Consider the following 23,400-nt stretch of genomic DNA (forward strand, 5'->3'; position numbering starts at 1 on the left):
GAACTTGAAGAATGTCTGATCAGCCATGATCCTATCGAATGGCAAAGCAGGCTCAAAATGAACAGGAGTAGGCTGCTCCACCTATTTCTCAATCTCAAAGTTTGCAAGTTTTTTTTGTTATTTTATTTGGTTGAAAGGTTAATTAATAGAACTCCATTCACTTTCTTATGTTGAAACTTTTACTATTTTTGGACACACTAATGTGATTTTCATTTTCCTGCCTTTTAATAGCACTGCTTTTTTAAAAAAAATTCTCATTCTGGTTCACATTTTTGCTCTTTTGCAGTCTCCTGTTTAAGGACTTTAGCTAACATGAATCAGTGTTATTCAATTTTTCCTCCTCCCACTAATCCTGATCTTGTTTTGGTTTTCAGTTTCAGAAGCAATATATCTGAACTTGTGCCCAAAGTAGTTGTTGTTTGCTTCAGCTAACTTAAGAGCAAACAGCACCAGTCTAAAGAACTGCCAGGGGAAATTCAATGATAGACAATGGAAATATTTCTCTTTAAACTTTCAGAAGATACAAGGATCCTAAATGACAATCTGTTCCTCTACATCACTAGATGCCTTTTTTGTCAGTTTCTATTGGTAAGCATGTCATCAGTGATGATCTTGCTGCAAAGAAGATTGGATGGAGGTGCTTAAAAAAAAACACAAGTCTCTAGACAGAATAGTTAGGAATGATTCCCTTTGTTGGAAGAGTCAAGATCCAGGAGAGGCAAATCTAAGGTAAATGACAAAAGAATCAAATACTTTTAAGTAAAACATTTTCCTTAAACACACTAAATGGTTGATATCCAAACTGCATTGCCCAAAGAGTCAAATTCAAATCATGAACCTGAAAAGGGTATTGGAGAAGCACCTAAAAGAAATGTTTGCAGTGACAGGGAAAGGGCAGGAACATTGGACTAGGTAAACTGCCCTGCCATCTGAGAAGTCACAAATGGGATTGAACCTTTGTGCAGTCATTAGCAAACATCAGCAAACATCCCACTTTTACCTTATAATGGAAGGTTATTGACTGAACATTTGGAGATGTTGGGCTTGGACACTGCCTCAAGAAGCTGGTGCAGCAATATCTTAGGAAGGAGTGGATTGGTCTCAGCAACCACAACCATTTTCCTCCATTCTATGTGTTACTCCAACCAGCGGGGACTCTCCCACTCCATTGGTTCAAGTTTTGCTGGGGTCTCTAATGCCAAAGTGAACCGAAAATTGCCTTGATTTCAAGTTACCCAAAGTATGCATCAGTGAGGTTATTTCTGTGACAATGCTATCAAGTAATACTTGATAGTAATACTCACTTGATAGTAATACTCACCTTCAAATCACTTTGCTGATGATGATGATCAAAAGCCTGAAGGGACAGTAATTGGCCACAGTGGTTATGTACAGCTCTTTGTGAACATTACATGCCTGATTATTTTTCCACACTGTTGCATAGATGCCAGTGTTGTAGATGCCCAAAGTATTCTGATATATTCATTATAGTTTTATAAAAGTTAGGCTTGGATTATAGATGCTCAGGAAGATAAGCAATTTCAGAGTACTTTCCTAAGTATTCTTGGATGGCAAATGATTAGAATGAGAATTATATAAATCATTTCATTGCAATTCTGTTTTTGAACAAAATGCAAAAGCAGGATCTACAAAACAGAACATTTATTTCATATGATTTTAGCTTTACAATCCGAAAACCAGCCTATGTACATTATTATATTGTAAAAATCAAAAGTCAAATCAATCCTATTTGTGAATGGACTCATGCACAATAACATTCATGCTTACCAATAGAATATAAATTAAATGATTAGGCAAAAGAAACAAAAACTCAAACCAGGGATCAAAAATTGTGTATTTGAACATTTCAGAAAAAAAGTTAGATCAGAACCTCTTACACACCAAGCCAAATGAGGTAAGTTCTTAGATCAACACTGTACAAACACTTGTTTAACAAAATGCAAGTGACTCTCACGCTCTTGGTTGAAAACCCACAAATTTAACGTACTTAAAAAGGACTGTAACAATGAGCTGCACATACCAATATACTGCATTGTGTTATTGAGGAAACAGCTATAATCCCTCAAAATTTTCCAGGCTGCAAAGTTGGGAAACTTAGCCAATTCCATTCAGCCACAGAACCTTTCCGAAAGGGACAAGCAAACAACAGTATTTTGGAAACTCAAGTATTTGCTAGCTACAATTTTAAATTAAAAAGGGCTAGGAAACCAGCCCATTATTTGCAATATATTATGATTTTTCAGTTATATTATTGACAGTGGAACAAGCTATGCCTGCAGTTGGGAATAAACAGTATTGTTGGAGCCACTGAAAAGGAGGCTTTACAAACAAAAATATGAAGTTTGCTTTGCATCACAGTGTGTACTAATCTCAGATTTGCATCCATGACCTACAAAATGTGTTTGACAATGTTTGTCAGCATGGCGGCTTGGAAGCTCCATCTTTAGCTAGACTGTCTGCTGCTTCATTTCCTGGGAAACCAGCGTGACCAGGGACATGCATCTGCAAAACAAAAGGAAAACATATTACATTTAGACATTCACTGCTATTAGCGTAGAGTTTCATAATATACATGCTTTGTAAAATCAGTTTGGGAATTGGATTTAAATAAATGATTAAAGGATAAATTATACATAATTACAAACAACTGACTGAAAACTAGTAACAATCTTAATATTTAAAATCAAAAAGCCTAGGTTATAGTTAAATGGTAACCTGTGTTTATCTTACAAGGTCAGAGTTAAAAGTGTGAAAACACTAAATGATGGACGACCCATCTGTAGGCCACAAGATCAACACTTCTCTTAGTAACAGATTTGTGATATTTAAATGAAATAAACAGAGAATAGATGATAAATATGAGAGCTTCTTGATAGATCCACCAACTCTGGAGAGAGGACATCCATATCCATTATAGATATATAAATTATTCATTAGGGTCACAGAATCAAAGATAGTCATGTTGAGGGTAAAATTAAATAGGTTCCATTTCTTTTTGAGGACATCCAATAGCCAGGAAAATGGGTTCTGGAAATTAATTCAGTTCCTTAGTTTTCATTTAGCTGCATGTTTCTCCCTGAATTTGATAGTTTGCTGTTAGCTTAGAGCAGGCATACAGGAGCTGTGAAATCAACTCTGGGACCTGGTAGCCATACAGAAGCTACTGGAGTGGACTGGAGAAAACAGTGAGAGTCTGTACAAAGCAGTGAGTCGAAGGCCTTCAGTAACCAGGGATATTCTGAATTTTTAAAATTTTTCAGCAAGAACTTGAGTGAAGACCAAGCTTGAACTGAGAAGCTCATATTTGTTAGCAAAGTTGGAGGGTCACTCAGTGAAAGTTAATGAAAAGATTGGCATAAAATCTTGAATCTAAAGTGAATTTGTGGATTTTTGTGTGCTTATGTAAGTGAAAGTGAGAAAGTACAAAACAAAGTGTTATTTATTTATTTACCAATGTTGGAATTCAGCTAATTCAAAGTCCAGGTGGTATGATATTTCAACTTAGAAGTATAAATACTTCAATTTTTTTTCTGCCATAACAGGCCTTACAGAACTTTATTCTAGGTTTAACATCGTTCCCTGTACGAATCAGAGCCTCACTTAAAGTCTTTGTACATAAAATCTCAATTTTCAGAATGCAATCTGGGCTTGTAGTGAGGACACTTGTACAATACAACTTCCTTTTGTTTAAAAACCATCGAGTCTTGAGTTGTAGTTTTCAGTTGATCACTGGGTATTCAAAATTGCTCCTGAAATGTTGGCTGTCTCGGACAATATTGATGCACAATTTTTAAAATCGAACAGTTGTCTACCTAGTCTGATATTTTGTTTAATACAGGGCAATATATTACTGATGCTGAGTTTGGGGTTCATTTCTAAGGAGGAGTCATACCACATTTGCAATGTTGACTATTTCTTTCTCCACAGATGCTGCTCAGCCTGTTGAGCTTTTCCAGCAATTTACGGTTTTGGTTCTGATTTCCAGCATCTGCAGTTCTTTCGGTTTTCATTCTTTTCAACAATAACATACGTAACTAACTAGCAGCCATGTGAAAGCATTTTGATAAGCCTTGCACAAAATTCATAACTGCAATTTCTATTAGTGGCTTATTGGCTGATTTCCAAGAGATTTTTGGACATTCCCAAACAGACACACTTTTAAGGTAGTACCAGAAATAATGGGAACTGCAGACATTAGAGAATCCACGTAACAAAGTGTGGAGCTCGATGAACACAGCAGGCCAAGCAGCATCTTAGAAGCACAAAATAGCTTTTGTGCTTCTAAGATGCTGCTTAGCCTGCTGTGTTCATCCAGCTCCACACTTCACTATCACACAATTAATCACACATGGGCGGCACAGTGGCTAGCACTGCAGCCACACAGCGCCAGGGACCCGGGTTCGATTCCAGCCTCAGGCAAGCGTCTGTGTGGCGTTTGCACATTCTCCCCGTGTCTGCATAGGTTTCTTCCAAGTGCTCCGGTTTCCTCCCACAGTCCAAAGATGTGCAGGTTAGGTGGATTGGCCATGCTAAGTTGCCTGTAGTGTTCAGGGGTGTGTGTGTTATAGAGGGGATGGGTCTTGGTGGGATGCTTCAAGGGGCGGTGTAGACTTATTGGGCTGAAGGGCCTGTTTCCACTGTAGAGAATCCAAATTAATCTGATTTAGGTAGTTAATCTTGGTACTTTCCCCTTGTAAGTTAATACAATCAAAAATTGTCGACAATCTGACAACTATTTACTGTTTGCCAGGTTGTGGCCAGGGTATTTTTTGTTCCATCCCCAACCTCCAGAAGAGGAGACAGTAAGAACAGTACCAATTTTGTCACAGAGTTTGTCCATGAAATAAAAAGGTTGCATACCCATTCAATATTTATATCAGAGGTCAATTTGTCAAGTCTTTCAAAGTCTTCTTTGTGGATTACTGATTCGCCAGTACTAAGCCTCCAGCCATTACACTTCCAAGATTTGATCCACTTGGTGATACCTATGCAAAAAAAAACAAAACGTGCATTTCGTTCACAAGCACAAGACATTAAAAAGTTCACTTAAAAGCTAATGAAGTGCTTTTATTGTGGTTACAGCTGCAATTTCAATGTAAAGAACGCAGTGGACAGAGTTTGGAAACTGGTTTGAAATTATGCTAAGGAATAAAGTTAAAATCATTAGATCCATTTATAACATTGATTACCTGGAAGAGAGCGCTCATCACGGTCAAAGAGGAAATGAAAAGAATTTAAGCAGTAAGTGGAGTACTTTTCACTTTTAAGTTTAGCTGGAGGTGATAGCTGAATGGTAATGTCATTGGACTACTATCAATCCAACAGACCTAGGTACTGTACTGGGCACCTGCAATAAATCCCACCACGGCTGATAGCAGAATTTGAATTCAATTTTAAAAGAATCTTGGATTAAGAGTTTAATGATGACCATGACACCATCCTGGTGGTTGGGAAAACCCAGCTATTTCATGGATCCATCATCCCTCCCCAGTGTGGCCTACATGTGACTCCATATCCACAGCAATGTGTTTGACTCAACTGCATCTGGGCAATAAACACACCTACATCCATGAGAAGGAAAATGTTAACAGAATGAAAAATTGTAGACAACATTTGTGAATCAAGTTATGGCCAGTGGACTTTTTATATCTCTAACCCCAGAAGAACAGAGAATTTGGCCCTGCATTATTCCTTACAAATGTTTCTAATTTGTTTAAAAAAAAAGACATATAGTGAGCCAAAGGGCACAAAATAAGCCTGGTCTACAAAGGGTACATTTGGCAGAAATCACCAGATAGTAATCGGACATAGAAACTAACTTTGTCTCCCTGCCCCCTCCTCCTCCATCCCTGAAGAAGAATTGGATACTATTTGGAGATGGATGATGCTATTTCCATGCATTTAGTGTCCTTATTCATTAAGATGGAGGTTGCTGGTTGGAGAGGTCAGTGGAAGAGTCTATACAAATATGGCTGGCCATGTTTGCCTCATGATAGCCAGTGTAATGCAAAATGTTGTGTCATGGCTGCCTTTCCGGTAACCAATGATACAAAGTTAGGCTGCATATTTACTTTAGCTCTCAGTCAATATACCAGTACACAAAGATCTTGGCACAGGAGTGCGTGTTCAATTCAGGTCAGAGCCAACCTTCCTAACTAGCAGACAGGATAATATGACTCTTCTACTGGACTCACAACAGTAACTGTTTGTCTCACCACAGATACTGTCAAAACTGTTGATTATTTCAGCATTTTCGGTGCCTATCATTCCACAGATTAGAGCCACTTACCATTAATGGTGAACATGCTGTCTGTAAAAATAACCAGCTTTTCAATGTTGTATTCTTTGGCTTGCTCAATTGCTCGACAAGCTGCCTAATAAGAAATAATAATTTTAGAAACTTTGTTCCACAACTGTTAGTAAAGTAAGTAACGCTTGAGTAAGTGGAGCTTTCACAAATCCAGTTGGCATGTCACAGTTGTGATAGTAATGTAATGCCATCAACATAATTTCTTATTAAATTATCAGAATCGATGCAATCACTTGTGCACTGCTTTTCACATGAACAGGATTTGAGAATAGCTTGGCTACATTTCCCCATTCAGAATACTTACAACTATTTCTGCCCTTTGGTTGGTCTGTCTTCCTGGAAGTCTTTCACTAAGGTTTCTGAGAAAAGAAATCAATATTCACAATTGAAAAGAGCAACATAAAGATCATAAATCCACACAATACCAAATTCCTGACCTCTGTTAGATTCATTGGAATGGGTTTGGGGGTTACAGAAAAACAGTGGTCACTGGTCACCAGATCTTGGAAAGTGAAATGGGTGACATGAGTCATGACAGATCATTATTTAGTTTTGCATTCAGAAGAGACGACAAATACTGAATTCTGAGCTTGGTAACCTGGAATTTGAATCAAGGAGGATGATGCTCAAGTTATTTTGTTCTGCCTCCTTCAGTTTCCCTACAATTTCAAGCCATCAGCCACAAAGCTCGCAAAAGCCGCCCACCAAGTGCGGCAAAAGAACAAAAAATCCTTCGGTGTTCCCTGGGAGCGAACGGGGTTAAACATTAACTTAGTGTGGTTCAGGAAGTCCACTCTAGAGTGAAGATAGTAAGCTGACAAGTTGCCCGATGTACTGGCCTATTATAAGTGCGTCATAAACTGAACCATCCAAGCAGAAACCTTTTCCTTGCCTCTGCCAATGTCCTTCAGTACAGTGTACTTATGTGAGGTGACCACCATCAAATATGGAAAACTAGAATACAAAGTGCACCGTCTTCATATCTCACTTGCTGGCAATCTTGCAAAGATATGAACATTCAACAGGTTATAAGCCCATAGCCAGTTCACTATATAGGTCTTTGAGAACATGGCCATTATCCACTTATTAAAAGTGGTCAACAATGATGCTTCAGAACAACCGAGCTGATGACAAGGAGACATGTGAGCTACCAAATGTGTAAAGCGTTCAGCATTTCTTCCCTGCATGTTTTGTAAATGTCTCACTACTGAATAGGTATGTGCAGAGGACTCAGATTTGGTCACCTTAGGTTGTCATACTTACCTTGCTGTCACTCCATGCTGTAAAAATGATTATCACCAAGGTGAGTCAGACCATGTTGATTTTCACCATCAAGTAATAGACTGCTATGGTTCTAAGTTAAGAAATGTGAAGTTAACAACTCCAGAGTCACATTTCAGATAGATGGCAATATGGCAATGTCCTGAACCATGGCATGTTTACTCCTGGTTTTGATTGACAAACCAAGCTTTTTACCGACTTGGGAGTCTGTCCATGTGCAAGTCTTGTGAACTGGCTCAGTAGTCCCTTCAGCATAAACTTCAATCTCAGTCACAAAGTTCCTCAAAACTATGGTCTTTCTCACAAGAAATTTCAGCTTGTTTTCTTTAAGGTTTTAGTTCATACTCCAACAGACAGTATTCCACGACCACAGTCTTCAACAAAAAAAAAGGAAAGTCTGTAGAACTTCCTTAATTCTGCTTACAGAGGTCTATATTACATAGATCCAGAAATGAAACAACTTCAACAACTGTGTATTTGCCTAGTCTTAACTTCTGGATCTAGCCTCAATCTTTTTCAGCCTGCCGCACTGCATCACCAAGATAAATTATAACCATCAGCTGAGCTAGATGGGTCTGTTTTTTTAAACATGGTTTTGACCAGCTCCAGATTACCAAGTAGTTTTGGTTGTCAAACTCTACTTCAGTCTTAGTTTCTTCATGAACTGGAAGTAGGGGCCATGCCAAAAACATACAAGCTTTCAAACCAAAGATTCCATTACACACAGTTAGTGTCTTACAATGACTCAGATAAATTGTTTTTGTTGCAGAGCACTTTGTTTTTAAAAAACACAAGCTTTTAGAACTGAATTTCATGATTTGACTGCTTTCATTGAAAAAACCTTACATCAGTGATTATTTTAATAACGTAGACAACAAAGTGCGGAGCTGGATGAATGCAGCAGGCCAAGCAGCAACTCAGGAGCACAAAAGCTGATGTTTCAGGCCTTGACCCTTCATTTTATTAACATATATTCCTTTACTTTTTTTGGTTAAGTTAGTAGATTTCATTACTAAATTACAGGAGGTGAATACCAGTGAGAAGTGTGGGATAGCGGCATTTAACAGCAGTTCTGGAGGTTGCCTTGGTAACAGAGGGACGGCACTTCTGGAGTACAAGATTATATTTGGAGTAAATTCTACTTCTGATATCACTAGGAACGGAATATGGAACTTACTTTATTTAGTAATTCCTGGAATGTGGCTGCTAAAGTGGAAAAAGGGACTATAGTCTGAAGGCAGCATTCTTGTTTTGGAGCATTGCAGGCGGAAGAGAATGAAAATAATCACTGGGAAAAAAATTTATATTGAATTTCTATCATTGTCGTTACAGATATCACAATAACGCATCAGCACTGGTAGAATCTAACAATTAAAGTGATCCATAACAGATAAACCAAAATTACTATAACTATAATCCCAGGAGATCTAAAATTCAATTAAAACTAACAAAAATACTGGGGATGGTGGAAATATGTAACATTCATTTAAAACTGATTTGAAGAGTGGAGAGTCTATAGAATGCTCAAATAAGCTCAACAGCAAAACAATAAGAATAGCTTTAAAAAAATCACTTAAAAATCATTATGATTGCAAATGTTGTTAGTTTTTCAAGTGAGTTTTCAAATGTAAAATAAATTCCTTTACTTACAGGGAATGACCTGGTCCCCAGTACACACCAATTCCTGCCCGAGCTCTATTCCTCCCATTACCCGAACAGCAGCCATCCGTATATACTGCAACAGCATCTCCTGAGCAAAAAAAAAACTTTGATTTTGTTTACAATAAAGTGACGTTTGGGAAAAGTAGTAGCTCCTGAAACAAATTCTTACAGCTAAAACATAGCTGAACAAAGAAAAGTTCATATATTCAACCGAGGAATTTATATTGCGCAAATGCACTCCATTATTACTTCGCTGCTTTAAACTGATGAAAGACTTCGAGACAGTTATATTTCACCCATCTCTATTAATCATGGCAAACTGGAGTAATTTGAAGAGGAAACGAAAGCAGAAATTGCTGAGAGAAACTCAGCAGGTCTGACAGCATTTATGGGAAGAGGGCAGGGTTAATGTTGTGTCTGGTGGCTCTTCATCTAGCAGTGGGAAGGGGAAGATGTAAGCAGATAGGCGGAGATGGACCCCAGAGAGATACGAAAGGGGTAGTAAACGAGGAGATTATGGAAAGCATGCCAGGTCAGAAGAAAGACTGAAGAAGGGATAAGAGGAGCTAAGAGTAACAGTGAATGGGTGAGCTGTACTGAATGCAACCCATATAATGTGCAGAGCTAGGGGTACGTAAGGATGGGTGTCTGAACAGGATTGGGAGTAAGGTGGATTTAAAAAAACTTGGAAAGATGGAATCAGGCTCTGAAGTTATTGAACTACCGGCTGTAGGGTCCCAAAATGGAAAGTGAGATGTTGTTCTTCAACCTGACGCTGAGGCTCACTGGAACACTGCAGGCCTGTTACTGAAATGTTGGCCGGGGAACATGGCGATGTGTTGAAGTGGCAAGCAACTGGAAACTTGGGGTCATTTTTAGGGACAGAATGTAGGTGCTCTGAAAAGTGGTTACCCAGTTTGCATTTTGTTTCCCCAATGTATAGGAGACCGGCCCCTCCCCAACTTCAGTTTCAGCATAAATACCACTTTTGCCTAGCTACTAACAATTAGGATGAAAAATCACTAGACTTGAAGTATTAACTTTGCTTTCTTCCCACAGATGCTGCCAGACCTGCAGAGTTTCTCCAGCAATTTCTGTTCTTGTTTCAAATCTCCAGCATCTGCAGTTCTTTGTTTTTTTTTAATTTAGAGAGGGGATGTGACCACATAGTAAGTCTTCTAGCGGCAATCCACATGACTGTCATGATAGAGACAATTTTCAACAGGTTTCAAATTAAGTTTTAAAAAAGGTGCAAGTTTCAACACCTGGGCACAAAGGAAACAACAGCTGTTCCTGCTTAATCCAGACCAAGTTGCTCAGATAAAAATGTGGGAAGACGACAAACAAAAAAGGTGCTGCAACACCAAGCGTGGAAGAGGACTTTGGTTGTCTTAACCACCAAACAGAATGCAGGTGACAGCAGATTTCTCCTTTGGAGGCTTGTGGAGATTTAAAGACCAGGGTTGCGCTAAAACTGGAAGTGAATTTGATCATGCCCAGAAGATTCAATGAAGGGACATTTTTTTCCCCCCCCAAAAGCCTCCTGGAAAATTCACAGGGGGAGTTTTGGATTTTGTATTAAAACTACACACAATCTCACTAAAAATTCTGACCACATTTGTGTTAAGTAGTTAACAAGGAAAATACCTTTTCTGTACCTTAGTGATTACTTAACTATGAAGTGATATTCGTCAAGGCTGATTTGAGTCTGATAATGTACAGTAAAAAGTTTTAAAATGTGAAAGCTTATCGGATAATCCTTTGAATCTCTCACTGGGAAAATCTGTATTCCTTGAAATAAGTTACTGTATGGAAATCATTAACAACTTGGTCTTGAAAGAAACATTAACATAGAACTAATCCACACAACAACTTGAAATTGGGCTGTTGACAAAATATTTCCAAGCATATTTAAAGAATGAAAATTAAAGGTATGCCCAAAAGTTTTATTGAAATGACAGATCATTAGAACTGGCGTAAGTGAAGTGAAAACATTTTGGGTAGGAATTCCACATCATGAGGCTCAGGTGATTGCAAGCAGTCGACAGTGGGAGGGCAAAGATATGGAATTGAGTTAATTAGAGAGAAAAGGGGCACCTAAGGGCACAGTAACTCGGTAGCATTAGCAAATTAGAAATTAAATATAGGTGAACAAAAGACAAAGTTGATGGGCAAGTAAGTTTACACTGAACAGAATGATTAACGCAGCCACTCCTCTTCATAATTTGACCTCCCACACCAAATACTTGATGTTTTAGAGGTGAATTAACCAAAGAAATAAAGAGCAGTTGAAGGGGTGGGGGTGGGTGGCAGGCTCTATGGCAGTGGCAACAGGGTAGGAATTGCTCAAGTTCTGTCTGTGTCTCCTGGCTGGGCATACTCTTGGTAGCAGAACAGTTGACATTTTGGGTCGGGACCGTTCATCCGATGAAGGGTCCTGACCCAAAACGTCGACTCTCCCGCTCCTCTGATGCTGCCTGATCTGTGTTGCTCCAGCTCCACACTGTATTGACTGACTCCAGCATCGGCAGTTCTTGCTATCTCCTTGGGCACATTCTTCATGTTTTTCTTTGGAACTGTTGTTTCTTTATTTCTCTTTTGTATCCAAAGTTCACCTTTTCTTCTTTTCTGCAGCTGTGGTGGAGGAAGGCGATCGTGAGGGCCTGCTGTGGCAGCAGCTTAGTGGAACCAAAGTCCATTACTCACGACTATGGCTTTGTCATCAGTAGGTCTGGTCCATTCCTCCTAATAAATAGCGGGGCAGTTTCATGATGGTGGCATGGCGGTTCCAGTTCATTCATCATGGGTATATCAGCAATGCAGTGGCTTTGGGTGGCAAGTGAAGTGACAACAGCTTAAATGTCAGTGACTCGATGGGTCTGGTCTGTCCCTCCTTGCTATGGCAGCAACACAGTAACTTCAGCAGTGGTAACATAATGGGTCCACACTGGGAATCCTTGCTTTGGCAACCTCAGGGACAGCTTTGGCAGCAGCACTCCATAGACATTTTAGAAAAATGGAAGCCATGGAGGGAACAACAGATGAACTTTGTCTTAACTTTGTTTCAATTATTTTTTCTTGTAATTTCTGTAAATAAAATGGCACCAAATGGTACAGAATTATACACACCTCACTGTATTTTCATAAATAAAAGTGACAAGTTGTTATTCTAGTTTATTCTATTTTTGTGGCACACTGGGAGTGTCCCTTTTTTCTGAGTTAGGAGACTGGAGTTCAAGTCTCATTTGCTTCAGGGGCGTGTAATGACATCTCTGAACAATTTGATGAGAAAATATTTCCATGCAGTTGAAAATAATGATGACAGAAGTTGTCTCAATGGACATGCTTGTTCAGCTAGTGCAAATAAATTGAAATGTTGGCATTGTGATACAATTTAACTACGCACCAATGCAAAATGCAAATGAAAGAAAACAAAACACAATTCTGAGCAACAAGTAAAATGCACTAAGCTCAAAATACACTCAAGATGATGGCAAAGATAGTTACATTAGAGACCATTAACATTTAAAAAAGGTAGAAATTCCAAACACCTAGTAATTAACTGACAAACCGAAACCAACACTATTTCGTGTCTTGAGAAAAAGACAACAAAAAATTAAACACAGGTTATTCTATTAGCACCATAATGGCATCCTATGAACTCAGTTCTACTTACTTTTATCACTGCACCCCTCTCTTCCAAGGATTCTCTTATCATATGAAACTTTGAAATGCCATTGGTTTTCTCAGAGACCAACTTGTAAAAAATGTACGTTGCAGTTTATTTTGATTTCCCTTCAGTGTTCCAAACAATTCATCCAGGTACAAGATTCAATAGGGGCCTTCCCATTGGCTTCTCGAAGGAATGCTGCAATTTATTTACCAGCATTGACTCAATCTCTCAGCTCAAACTTCAGCTGTCATGTGACTCCTGCACTGTGTGTAAAACATTAGAAAACTCACTTCCAGCTAAACAAATCTTCCAGTCATTTTCCCTCTTGCCACCTTGTATTGAAGACCTGCTCCTACTCCCAGGTTGCATTTTGAAGAATATCTAGTAATTACACAACTCCACTTTCATGGAGCTACTTGCTAGACAGCAGCCTTTCCAAACATTAGTCTTGTCAGCTGGCTACGCCCCAACTGAATTCACAAAGATCATCTCAAAACAAAGGAGCTCACTAAGTTCCATTCATCTCCATCCCAAAGTGATGCAGTCTATTCAGAGGTTGAAATGCCAATTAATTACACTTCAATTCCAAAGCTTTCCTGAATACTGAGGGGCCATGTAAATAAATATTTTACTAGAATAACTGCGCACATCATGTGTCCATATCTTTTGCGACAACTACCTGCAATGTTATGATTGCCGGCTTAAGACAAAAAAAAGTATGTTATTTTTAAATTGCAGTTATCATAACAGTGTTAGCTGACCTCCAGATGATCAAAGGGAATTTTAGTACAATAAAAGAAAAACTACATATCTTTAAAATTTAAGAACTACAGTATTAGATATAACATTGGGTTTTGCCTTCATCCTTGTGAGGAAGCATCTAACTCGTTCTACGTCTTCACCAGACTAAGATAAGGAACAGAAGCTCTGGATGGCATTGCATTGCTTCCTCTTCCTGTGATGTTACTCACAAAAAAAGGAAGGATGCAGAATTTTACAAAACTATTTCTACCATTTTCCTTTCTTCTTTTAATGTATTATTATCCTTCACTGGATCCTAATTATCAGCTTTGCTGCATTGGCTCACAATTCACCAATTTTATTTTTGGTGCTGACTTACTTGCGTTCCATGGGAAAATTCATAAAATTAGATTTTTTTCAGGCAATAAGGAGCAAAATTATGACGGTAGAACAAACTTAGGTAGTAAAGTCAGAGTCAGCGTCTTTCACAGTTGTCAGATACATTGGAAAGCAATGGATAAAGTAATACACAGGCAACCCGAGCAGGGAATATTGTAATGAAGTAATAACTAGTAGAACCCTGCTGGGAGTTGGGAGGCAGAAGATGAAGAGGAGAAATCTCTGCATTAACAAATCAGTGTGCAGTTTTTATGTCCAAAGGGTTACATAAAAATTGAAAATGCATTTGTGTCATTCGGTTATTTTGGCATATTTGGATAGCCAAATTCAATAAAACTACTGCTCTTATGAGATCTTGTGTGCAATAAATCATTCCATGGATTCATCTGTACTTTTTTTTAAACCTGCAAGACTGCTTCTTTGTTCCTAACATCCATTCTAAACTATGAAGTAACACTTCACCTACCCATGTAAGTAAACTTCTGTTCCAAGTCAATGAATGATTGCGCACTTTTAAAACGCTTTGGGCATGTCTCATCATCAGATGACAGAGAACGCTTTCCCCCATTACAGTCCTCTAGGTTCTTAATTGTAGACTTGATTTGATCACTACATTCTAAAGGTAAAGAAGATTTAAACAGTTAGATCTATTGCAATTTAATTAAAATATCCAGCTTTAAAGTAATTCAACTGCAATATGATTTGTTTGCAAAATAGGGATAAGTTCTAAGAAAGTAACAAAAAAAAATAAAGTACTATTTGAGATCATGCAAGTTTCAGGAAATCAATCACATCTGATGAAAGCACATAAATATTTAGTAATTTCAGAGAAGAGCAAGCAGGTTCCAGCACAGTTGTCCATGTCCTCTACTCTATTATCTTCAATTAATGAAGTGAATCAAACTGAACTGCCAAATCATGTGGACCAAATCCAGAGACACCCCCCACCCCCCGCCAAGGTCAAGTTAGTAGAACTCACCCATTTCATATAGGCATGGCACCTGACCTTCAGAGATAGGAGATCAAAGGGGAAAAATAAATAAATTCAATAAAGTTTGCACTTCTGGTTGCTATTCACTGCTATCCTCCTTGTTTTCAGAGACATTAAAACGTGGCTATGATGTCTCCATAACTAATCGTTCACTGCCAAAAGCTGTTTAATTACTTCATGAGACATGGGCATCACTAGCAAGGCTGGAATTTATTGTCCATTCTTAATTACGTTAAAGAGGATGGTGGTGAGTCAACTTTTGGGACCACTGCAGTTTTTAAGAACAATGGTCACTTTTGTGAAGTACTGGTGAATGCTGATAGAAATGTATCTCAAAAGGAGTCAATAACATCAAAAAGCAAAAGTAGAATGAGAATATTGTTTTTTCAAAATTTAGTTTTAATGCAAAGAGAATTGTTTCATAAATCTTAATTTGTTTCAATCCAGGTTAATTTGGTGTCCATAAGAATCATTGTATAATTTTTTTGCAATTCATAAATTTGTAATGAAAATAGTCAAATTACCTAGACTAGAGTCGGCAAAGGTAGTTAAGGGCAGGCACTTACATCATGTCTGTTGTTTCTTCCCCTGCCTTTCTCTATGCTTATGAAAAAGATTGCCCCAAGTTGTCTGTCGCTTCAAGTACTGAAACTGTTGAACAATGATCCCCACATTGTCTAAGCTATTTATACTGATCCATTAATTTTAGTCAGTTGTGATTTGTAATAAGCACCTCTGAAAACAAAATAAAAAAGTAATGTTTCGGATATTCTATGCAACAGATAACATTTAACCACCTTTCCAAAATTTTCCAAATCACTGATTCCTATATTTCAAAAATTGTTGAGCTAGGAAAAATTCAGTAAGTATCAAAATATTCACTTAATCATAAATATCTCAGCAGAATGTGTATCCTAGACATGTGCAATAGTCTTGAATTTCTTTTCTGATTTGTCTTCCTACAATTTTCCAAAGCTCCCTCTGTTCAGAAAGTGTTTTTTGCCATGGGAAATTATTTAATGGCAGGACAGAGTGTCAGATGTAAAAAAAAGTTTACAATGCCTTTTATGTCATCAGCAAAGAGTACAGGTGAAAGCATAAAATTGCAATGATAGCTTGATTAAGTGACTGGGCAGACATTGTGGCAGATGGGTTTTAATGTAAGGTCACGATAGCCTCTAAAGCGTTCAGAAAACTGAAAAACAAAAGTAAAATCCAAAAGAACTGCAGATGCTGTAAATCAAAAACAAAAGCAAAGCTGGTGGAAAAGTTCAGCAGTTCTGGCAGCATCTGTGAAATAAAAAAAAAATCAGAGTTAACGTTTCAGGTCCGGTGAACCGAACAACAGACATAATTCAAGTTCTGAGAAAGGGTCATCGGACCTGAAACGGTAACTCTGATTTTTTTTTCTCCTTCACAAATGCTGCCAGACCTGCTGAACTTTTCCAGCGACTTTGTTTTAGTTCCTGAAAAACAAAAGTGGTTATAGGAACCGTGTATCTACGTATATATTTAAAATCATGGACATGTATAGAAACTAATTAAGACTGCAAGGTTGAGTTTCCAAAATATCTGTGGTTTAAAAGGTTAATTTACAAAAGGAAAAAAAAAATTACAAATTAAGTTAGCACACTCTAGAATTTAGACAGTTATGGGCTTTTCTTTTAAAAAGGTTTAAGATATTAAAAATGAACAGATGGAACTATTCGTGCAGATTGGGAGTCAAGGACTGAAGGGATCTAACCTCAAAATTAGAACTAGAACTCTCTAAAAATGAAGCCTAGAGACACATCTTTACACAATTAGGAAGTAAAAAGTATTAAATGCTGTTTGCAGAATTTAAACTGTGTCAATCGTAAATCTGATATTAATAAATTTTTGAAAACGCTTTAAGGGATTTTGGGCAAAGGAATGTATATGGAGTTATATTCCAGATTGGTTCCAATATAATTGAATGTCAGAACAAACCTGAGTGGCTACGTGGCCTATTTTCTTCCCACTGTACATTTTATTGTTTCCCCAACAAGGAAATACCCAAATTACTTATTTTGGTGACACAAGATTATTTACACATTTGTAGCGATTTGTTGAAAGGATTGGAGACTATGTGGATGTTGTCCACGGGACTGAATTGTTTTCTGTTCTCTACCCCAGCTAAAATTGTGACTTTGGGACAGTTCCATGGATACTAGACACCAGATAAAGGTGGAATTGAGGAAATTTTCTTGCCAATGAATAATTTGTGGATATAAATGACCCTCTAATTATTGAACTTTAGCAATTAGGCTAACTTCTCTCACTCTACTGTAAATAAAGGCAGCTAAAGGAAGTTTAGTAAGTTTTGAATTAGTCTACACAACTTTCAAAATGTATCCATTGTCATGAATTCTAAATTTTGTAGCTAAAAGGAGCATTTCAAAACATAAGCATCTTACAAAGTGAGTGTGTTCTGGAAAAGTGTGTAATTGAAATTCATAGAAAACATTTTGGCTCTGAAAGAAGGTATATAATCTCTGACTGCCATGGGAATAAGGATGAAGGAAAGGTAAAAGCAAACTGGTAAGTATTTGAGTGTTGCATTATAGCCCATCTGTACAGTAAAGAATAAAAACCAGCTACTGTGATGTAACAATAAAAAAACCTGGGGGATACTGAAGACTTAGGCTCTATTAAAAAAGGAAAAAAAAACTCATTTCTTTAAGAAACAGAATGGAAATTGGAGAAATTCAGCAGGTCTGGCAGCATTTGCGACAAGTAAAGAGTTAACATCTGAAATCCACTGATTCTTCTTCAGTGCTGGACTTGAAACGCCAACTGATTACTCTCCACAGATGCTGCCATACTTGCTGAGTTGCTCCAGCAATTTCTGTTTTTGTTTCAAATTTCCAGCAGCCACATTTCATTTTTTATTGTTAGAGTTCTTGAGGATACAAGGAAAGGAGGACAGGTGAGTTGGAGACGAGATTAGAGCAGAGTTTGGAAGGAAAATGTTCATTGCTCCTGCCTAGGCTGTAATAGAGTAGACTATTCATGGTTTGACTACTGATGAAGGGTCTAGGCCCGAAACGTCAGCTTTTGTGCTCCTGAGATGCTGCTTGGCCTGCTGTGTTCATCCAGCCTCACATTTTATTATCATGGTTTGACTACTCATGGTTTATCAAGAAAAGGAATGGGAATCCGTGGGTACCTGTTACTGAAAATGTTTCAGGAAATAAATCTAGCTGTCCAATTTCTTCCATAGGATCATTTGGAAATTTCTAAAAATGGGGTGAATTTCAAAGCTTCAACTGGATTGTTACAATTTTGTCATGAATGTGACACTAATCAGCTTTGAAAAATTTAAAGCACTTGTTAGTCGTGTGTATTTACAAAAAAAGAGACAGAATTCTAACTTACACCTGCATTCAAAAATGTTCATGCCAAAAATTTTACTTAGCATGCTCAATGCAGAATGTATTCTTTTGAAAATTTACAATTGTTAATTTGTGTGCCACGTCACTTGTTTCAACTGTCACTGTGAAGTAGAATCATGTCCAAGACATTCAGCAGAGTTTCGAAAACATCCTTTACAAAGTCAAAACACATTAATCCGCTAGGCAACTGTCCCTGAATCGAAAACAATGTTGAAAACGTGTTAAACTTCAACTTTGCTAGATATGTTTTACTGGTCTGCAGTTTACATTTAAGTATTTCATTTACTCATTCCATCTCTTGATAAGATACATACACAGCTAAATGGTAAATTATCCTTCTCTTACATACTCAATTACACAATTAATTACTTGTAATTATTCAATAACTTACACATTTAAAAGTACAGACTTTACCTGTCGAGGTAGCTTGTGAACTTGATTCCACATTTCTTACAAAAGACCATGCATCATCTTCAGTACCAAACTTCTTGAAACTGGCATTGGGAAACTTGTCTACTTGCTCTTTACATTCATCCCTAAGAGGAAATGTGCATAATTTGAGGGGAACATAATGTTCCAATTATTTATATATGTTTTCATGAAATTAATTGATTTTTAATTGCAAGAAAAATACACTAGGCTGGTTAATGAAGTGGATTAGAAAGCAATCCGCACACCACTGGGATTTTGATTAATATTAATCTGATAATTGATGTTATGATGCCCTTTTTGGTGAAAGTGACTGCAAAAATTACAATCTACAAATTATTAATCTCACTTAAATCTACAATGCCCTGAAAGAAGTTACTTCTGCACATCCTACCTGTCAACTTTATAGTCTGTAATTACACATTTTGCCTGGGTAGCTGCTGCACCATAACCATTTGCATGACGATGTAATTGTCTCAGCAAGTTGAAATTGTTACAAACAGGAAGTTTAAAAGATCATTGTGTTTTTGGACCAACTTTATGGTTAAATGAAGTGAGCAAGTGACTTGTTTTGAAGCTTGCCAGACAAACGTACTGAGTGACAATTGTCAAAAGGTTAAAAGCAGGCCTGCAGAGGTGTGATGGAAAGAGACATGGTTTTCAAACTTGGAGACAACGGTAGCAATATTTGCATTTATTAAAGTCGTTAAACTGCTAGCATCAAATGTCCGGGTCAGTGTTGAGATGGTTGGATTGTAAGTGGTTAGATTTTAAACTGTCCATTTACCTCTTGAGGTCTAATGAACAGTTCATCAGCATGCTACCTGGACACTAGGCTGATGTGATTCATGTGATTATGAAGACCAAAGCTGGGAGGAAGGAACATCTTTTGGAAACCAGTGACGGATTGGTTCATCGACTTCCCAAACTACTGCATTTCCCAGCTAAGCCTGCCAAGATCCAGGGGAGAAAGAGAGCAGCTGGACATAAAATACCTCTATGGTTCGCTGCACAGCAATGCACGGACCAAATGCACTCCACTACTTCAAGGAGGCAGTTACCACTTCACCGGTATCTGGCAGCCACTCAAGTACATAAGTGTCATACTGAGCCTAATGATTTTTTGCACGTGATGTCTATAAGCAAGCAAGTAGCTTGTGACTTTGGCAGGATACAATGAGTTATTCATCCAAACTAGTGCAGAGAATTCAAGTTCAAATCCCACTATCACAACAGTATCCACTAAATTGCCAGAGTTTTGTGAACAATCCAGGCGATTCACCAATTTCTTAGTATTCAAGCTGCCACTATTTTCTGATTTCTTACCTACCTAGTGTTGTGGCCATACAATTTACTCACTTATATTCAGGGCAACTAGGAGTGAGTAGACTTCTAACCCAGGAACATTGAGTGGAGAATCACAAAAGACTACAGAGTCTTTTGAATGGACAAAAAATATTGGCAGGATTGGGGAATTTTGGGTACAAGGATTTAGGTATAGACTAGAATTTTTCTTGGTTGATCAATAGGATTTATATTAAACACAAACTTCAGAGGCATACAGATACTCGATAGGAAATATCCACTTTCCTTAGGGGAGAGATGACAGCCACAGGGCATGGGTTTAAAAGAATTAGAAGGATCAACAGACAGGAGTTAAATCACTTTGGAAATATTGAGGTTGATAGTCTGAAGCTAACATCGTATTGAGAGAAACTGGGATACACTCAAAGATAAAAAAGTGTAATGAAGTCTGAGATCATCTGAAGAAGGGTCTAGGACCGAAACGTCAGCTTTTGGGCTCCTGAGATGCTGCTTGGCCTGCTGTGTTCATCCAGCTCCACACTTTGCTATCTTGGATTCTCCAGCATCTGCAGTTCCCATTATCGTGGATGCACTCAAAAACTGTCATGTCCCATTGGTTTGCAGAAGTGAAGTCCACTGGTGGCCCTCTAATTAGTAAATAGGCAGGACCAAAATGAATGCCAACTTTTTTCACTTTCAGCAAGAAAAGGTTGAGAATTTGCACAGACCAAATATCATGAATAACAAAACACAAAGAAACAGAATGACCACAGGGCCAGACAGGAGGCTGCAGCTCATAACTATACATCACATTAGTCACAACTCAGTAAGGAGTGCCATTCTTCCACAGAATCACTGGAACACAAAGTAGCCAATTCACCCATCATATCTGCACTGGTCAGTTCCCTAGTCCCTATCTCCTGCCTTTCCCATATAGCCCTGCACACCACTTCTAGTCAAATTAGTTATCCAATGCCCTCTTGAATGCCTCAATTCAATTTGCCTCCTCCACATTTCCATACACTAACCACCCGCGGCGTGAAAAGGTTTATTTTTGCCCTCACAACTTGCAGTGGTTCCCATTCGTTCTGAGAAGTAGGTGGAACAGTGGGATCTTGCCCCAATCCAAGTGTTCTGCAACCCACAGGACCACCAACCACGAGGTAGAAAGTGGGTTAGAGCGAGGCCGAACGGTATCCTTCCGAGCCCTGTATCACAGAATTGTTATAATGCATAAAGAGACCATTAAGCCCATTCTATCTCTACTAGCTCTCTGGTGCAGTCAATGCACAATCTCCCGGATAACAAAGTGTGAGGCTGGATGAACACAGCAGGCCAAGCAGCATCTCAGGAGCACAAAAGCCGACGGTTCGGGCCTAGACCCTTCACCAACACACCTCACCCCGCTAATTTCCTTGCATATCGTTTATAAGTAAATAAATCAACCAGTTGCCCTCCAGTGCCTCCACCACACTTGCAGGCTGTGCACGCCCAACTGTAATCCCCAACAGAGATAATGGGAACTGCAGATGCTGGAGATTCCAAGATAATAAAATGTGAGGCTGGATGAACACAGCAGGCCAAGCAGCATCACAGGAGCACAAAAGCTGACGTTTCGGGCCTAGACCCTTCATCAGAGACCTCTCTGATGAAGGGTCTAGGCCCGAAAGGTCAGCTTTTGTGCTCCTGTGATGCTGCTTGGCCTGCTGTGTTCATCCAGCCTCACATTTTGTAATCCCCAACAACCGACCATGCTGGACTAAGACACCTCTTTCACCCACCAGGTTGCGTACACCCCAGGCTTCCGTCCGGCCTTCACCGCATAATAAAACCTTTTCTTCATGCCCATCGAAAGTGCCGTTAACAACCCACCAAAGCGCCACATCCAGCCGCTTTGGGAAAAACAGTAACTCGCCCTTTGTGAAGGCTTCGCCTCCTGATTGGCCGCGGGTCCGCCCGCCCCGCCCCGTCCCACAGCGGCAACCAGAGGCTGGGAGGAGGGATTGCAGCGCTGAGCGTTTCCTCGCTTTTCCCCTCATCGCCCCCGCGCAAACCGCTCGCGCGTGCGTGAACACGCATTGAGATCTGGAGATAACGCAGTGTGGAGCTGGATGAATACAGCAGCATCTTAGGAGCATAAAAGCTGACGTTTCGGGTCTGGACCCTTCATCAGAGATGGGGGAGGGTTCTGAAGTAAATAGGGAGAGAGGGGGAGCCGGGTGGAAGATGGATAGAGGGGAAGATAGGTGGAGAGGAGGCAGACAGGGCAAAGAGGCGGGAATGGAACCAGTAAAGGTGAGTGTAGGTGGGGAGGTAGGGAGGAGTTAGGTCAGTCCAGGGAGGACAGACAGGTCAAGGGGGCAGGATGTGGTTAGTAGGTAGGAAATGGAGGTGGGGCTTGAGGTGGGAGAAAGGGATGGGTGAGAGGAAGAACAGGTTAGGGAGACGGGGACGGGCTGGGCTGGTTTTGGGATGCAGTGAGGGGAGGGGAGATTTTGAAGTTTGTGAAATCCATATTAGTACCATGGGGCTGCAGGGTTCCCAAGCGGAATATGAGTTGCTGTTCCTGCAACCTTTGGGTGGCATCATTGTGGCACTGCAGGAGGCCCAGGATGGACATGTCATCCCTGGAATGGGAGGGGGAGTTGAAATGGTTTGCGACTGGGAGGTGCAGTTGTTTGTTGTGAACCGAGCGTAGGTGTTCCACAAAGTGGTGCCCAAGCCTCCGCTCGGTTTCCCCAATGTAGAGGAGACCACAACGGGAACAGCAGATACAGTATACAACATTAGCAGATGTGCGGGTGAACATCTGCTGGATGTGGAAAATCTTCTTGGGGCCTGGGATGGGGCTGAGAGGGGGTCATGTAGGGGCAGGTGTAGCACTTCCTGTGGTTGCAGGGTAAAGTGGTTGGGCTAGAGGGGAGTGTGGAGCGGACAAGGGAGTCACGGATAGAGTGATCCCTCCGGAAAGCAGGTAAGGGTGGGGAGGGAAAAAGGTGGGGTTGGATTGCAGATGATGGAAGTGTCGGAGGATGGTGGGGTGGTACGTGAGGACAAGGGGGATTCTGTTTTGGTTATTATTGCGGGGAGGGGTGTGAGGAATGAGTTGTGGGAAATGTGAGAGACATGTTCGAGGACGTTTTTGACCACTGTGGAGGGGAAGTTGTGGTCCTTG

The 23,400-nt window shown here is 39.4% G+C and overlaps 1 protein-coding gene across 2 annotated transcripts; it reads right to left on the bottom strand.

Annotated features, from left to right (window-relative positions):
- Positions 1–1,647: 1,647 nt before the first annotated feature.
- rnaseh1 (ribonuclease H1) lies at positions 1,648–22,188 on the bottom strand. 2 transcript variants are annotated; one of them, XM_048531434.2, is made up of 8 exons: positions 22,007–22,188; positions 18,906–19,027; positions 14,554–14,703; positions 9,263–9,362; positions 6,636–6,690; positions 6,311–6,395; positions 4,882–5,006; positions 1,648–2,523 (listed from the first exon to the last, which is right to left on the bottom strand). In XM_048531434.2, the coding sequence occupies exons 1-8, from the start codon at positions 22,108–22,110 to the stop codon at positions 2,437–2,439; spliced, it is 828 nt and encodes a 275-aa protein (XP_048387391.1). In that variant the 5' UTR covers positions 22,111–22,188; the 3' UTR covers positions 1,648–2,436. The 2 variants fall into 2 exon arrangements, with proteins under 2 accessions (XP_048387391.1, XP_048387392.1); XM_048531435.2 differs by lacking the exon at positions 14,554–14,703.
- Positions 22,189–23,400: the final 1,212 nt, after the last annotated feature.

This window comes from Stegostoma tigrinum, chromosome 4, assembly GCF_030684315.1.
Source record: "Stegostoma tigrinum isolate sSteTig4 chromosome 4, sSteTig4.hap1, whole genome shotgun sequence".
In the NCBI taxonomy this organism is placed as follows: Eukaryota; Metazoa; Chordata; class Chondrichthyes; order Orectolobiformes; family Stegostomatidae; genus Stegostoma; species Stegostoma tigrinum.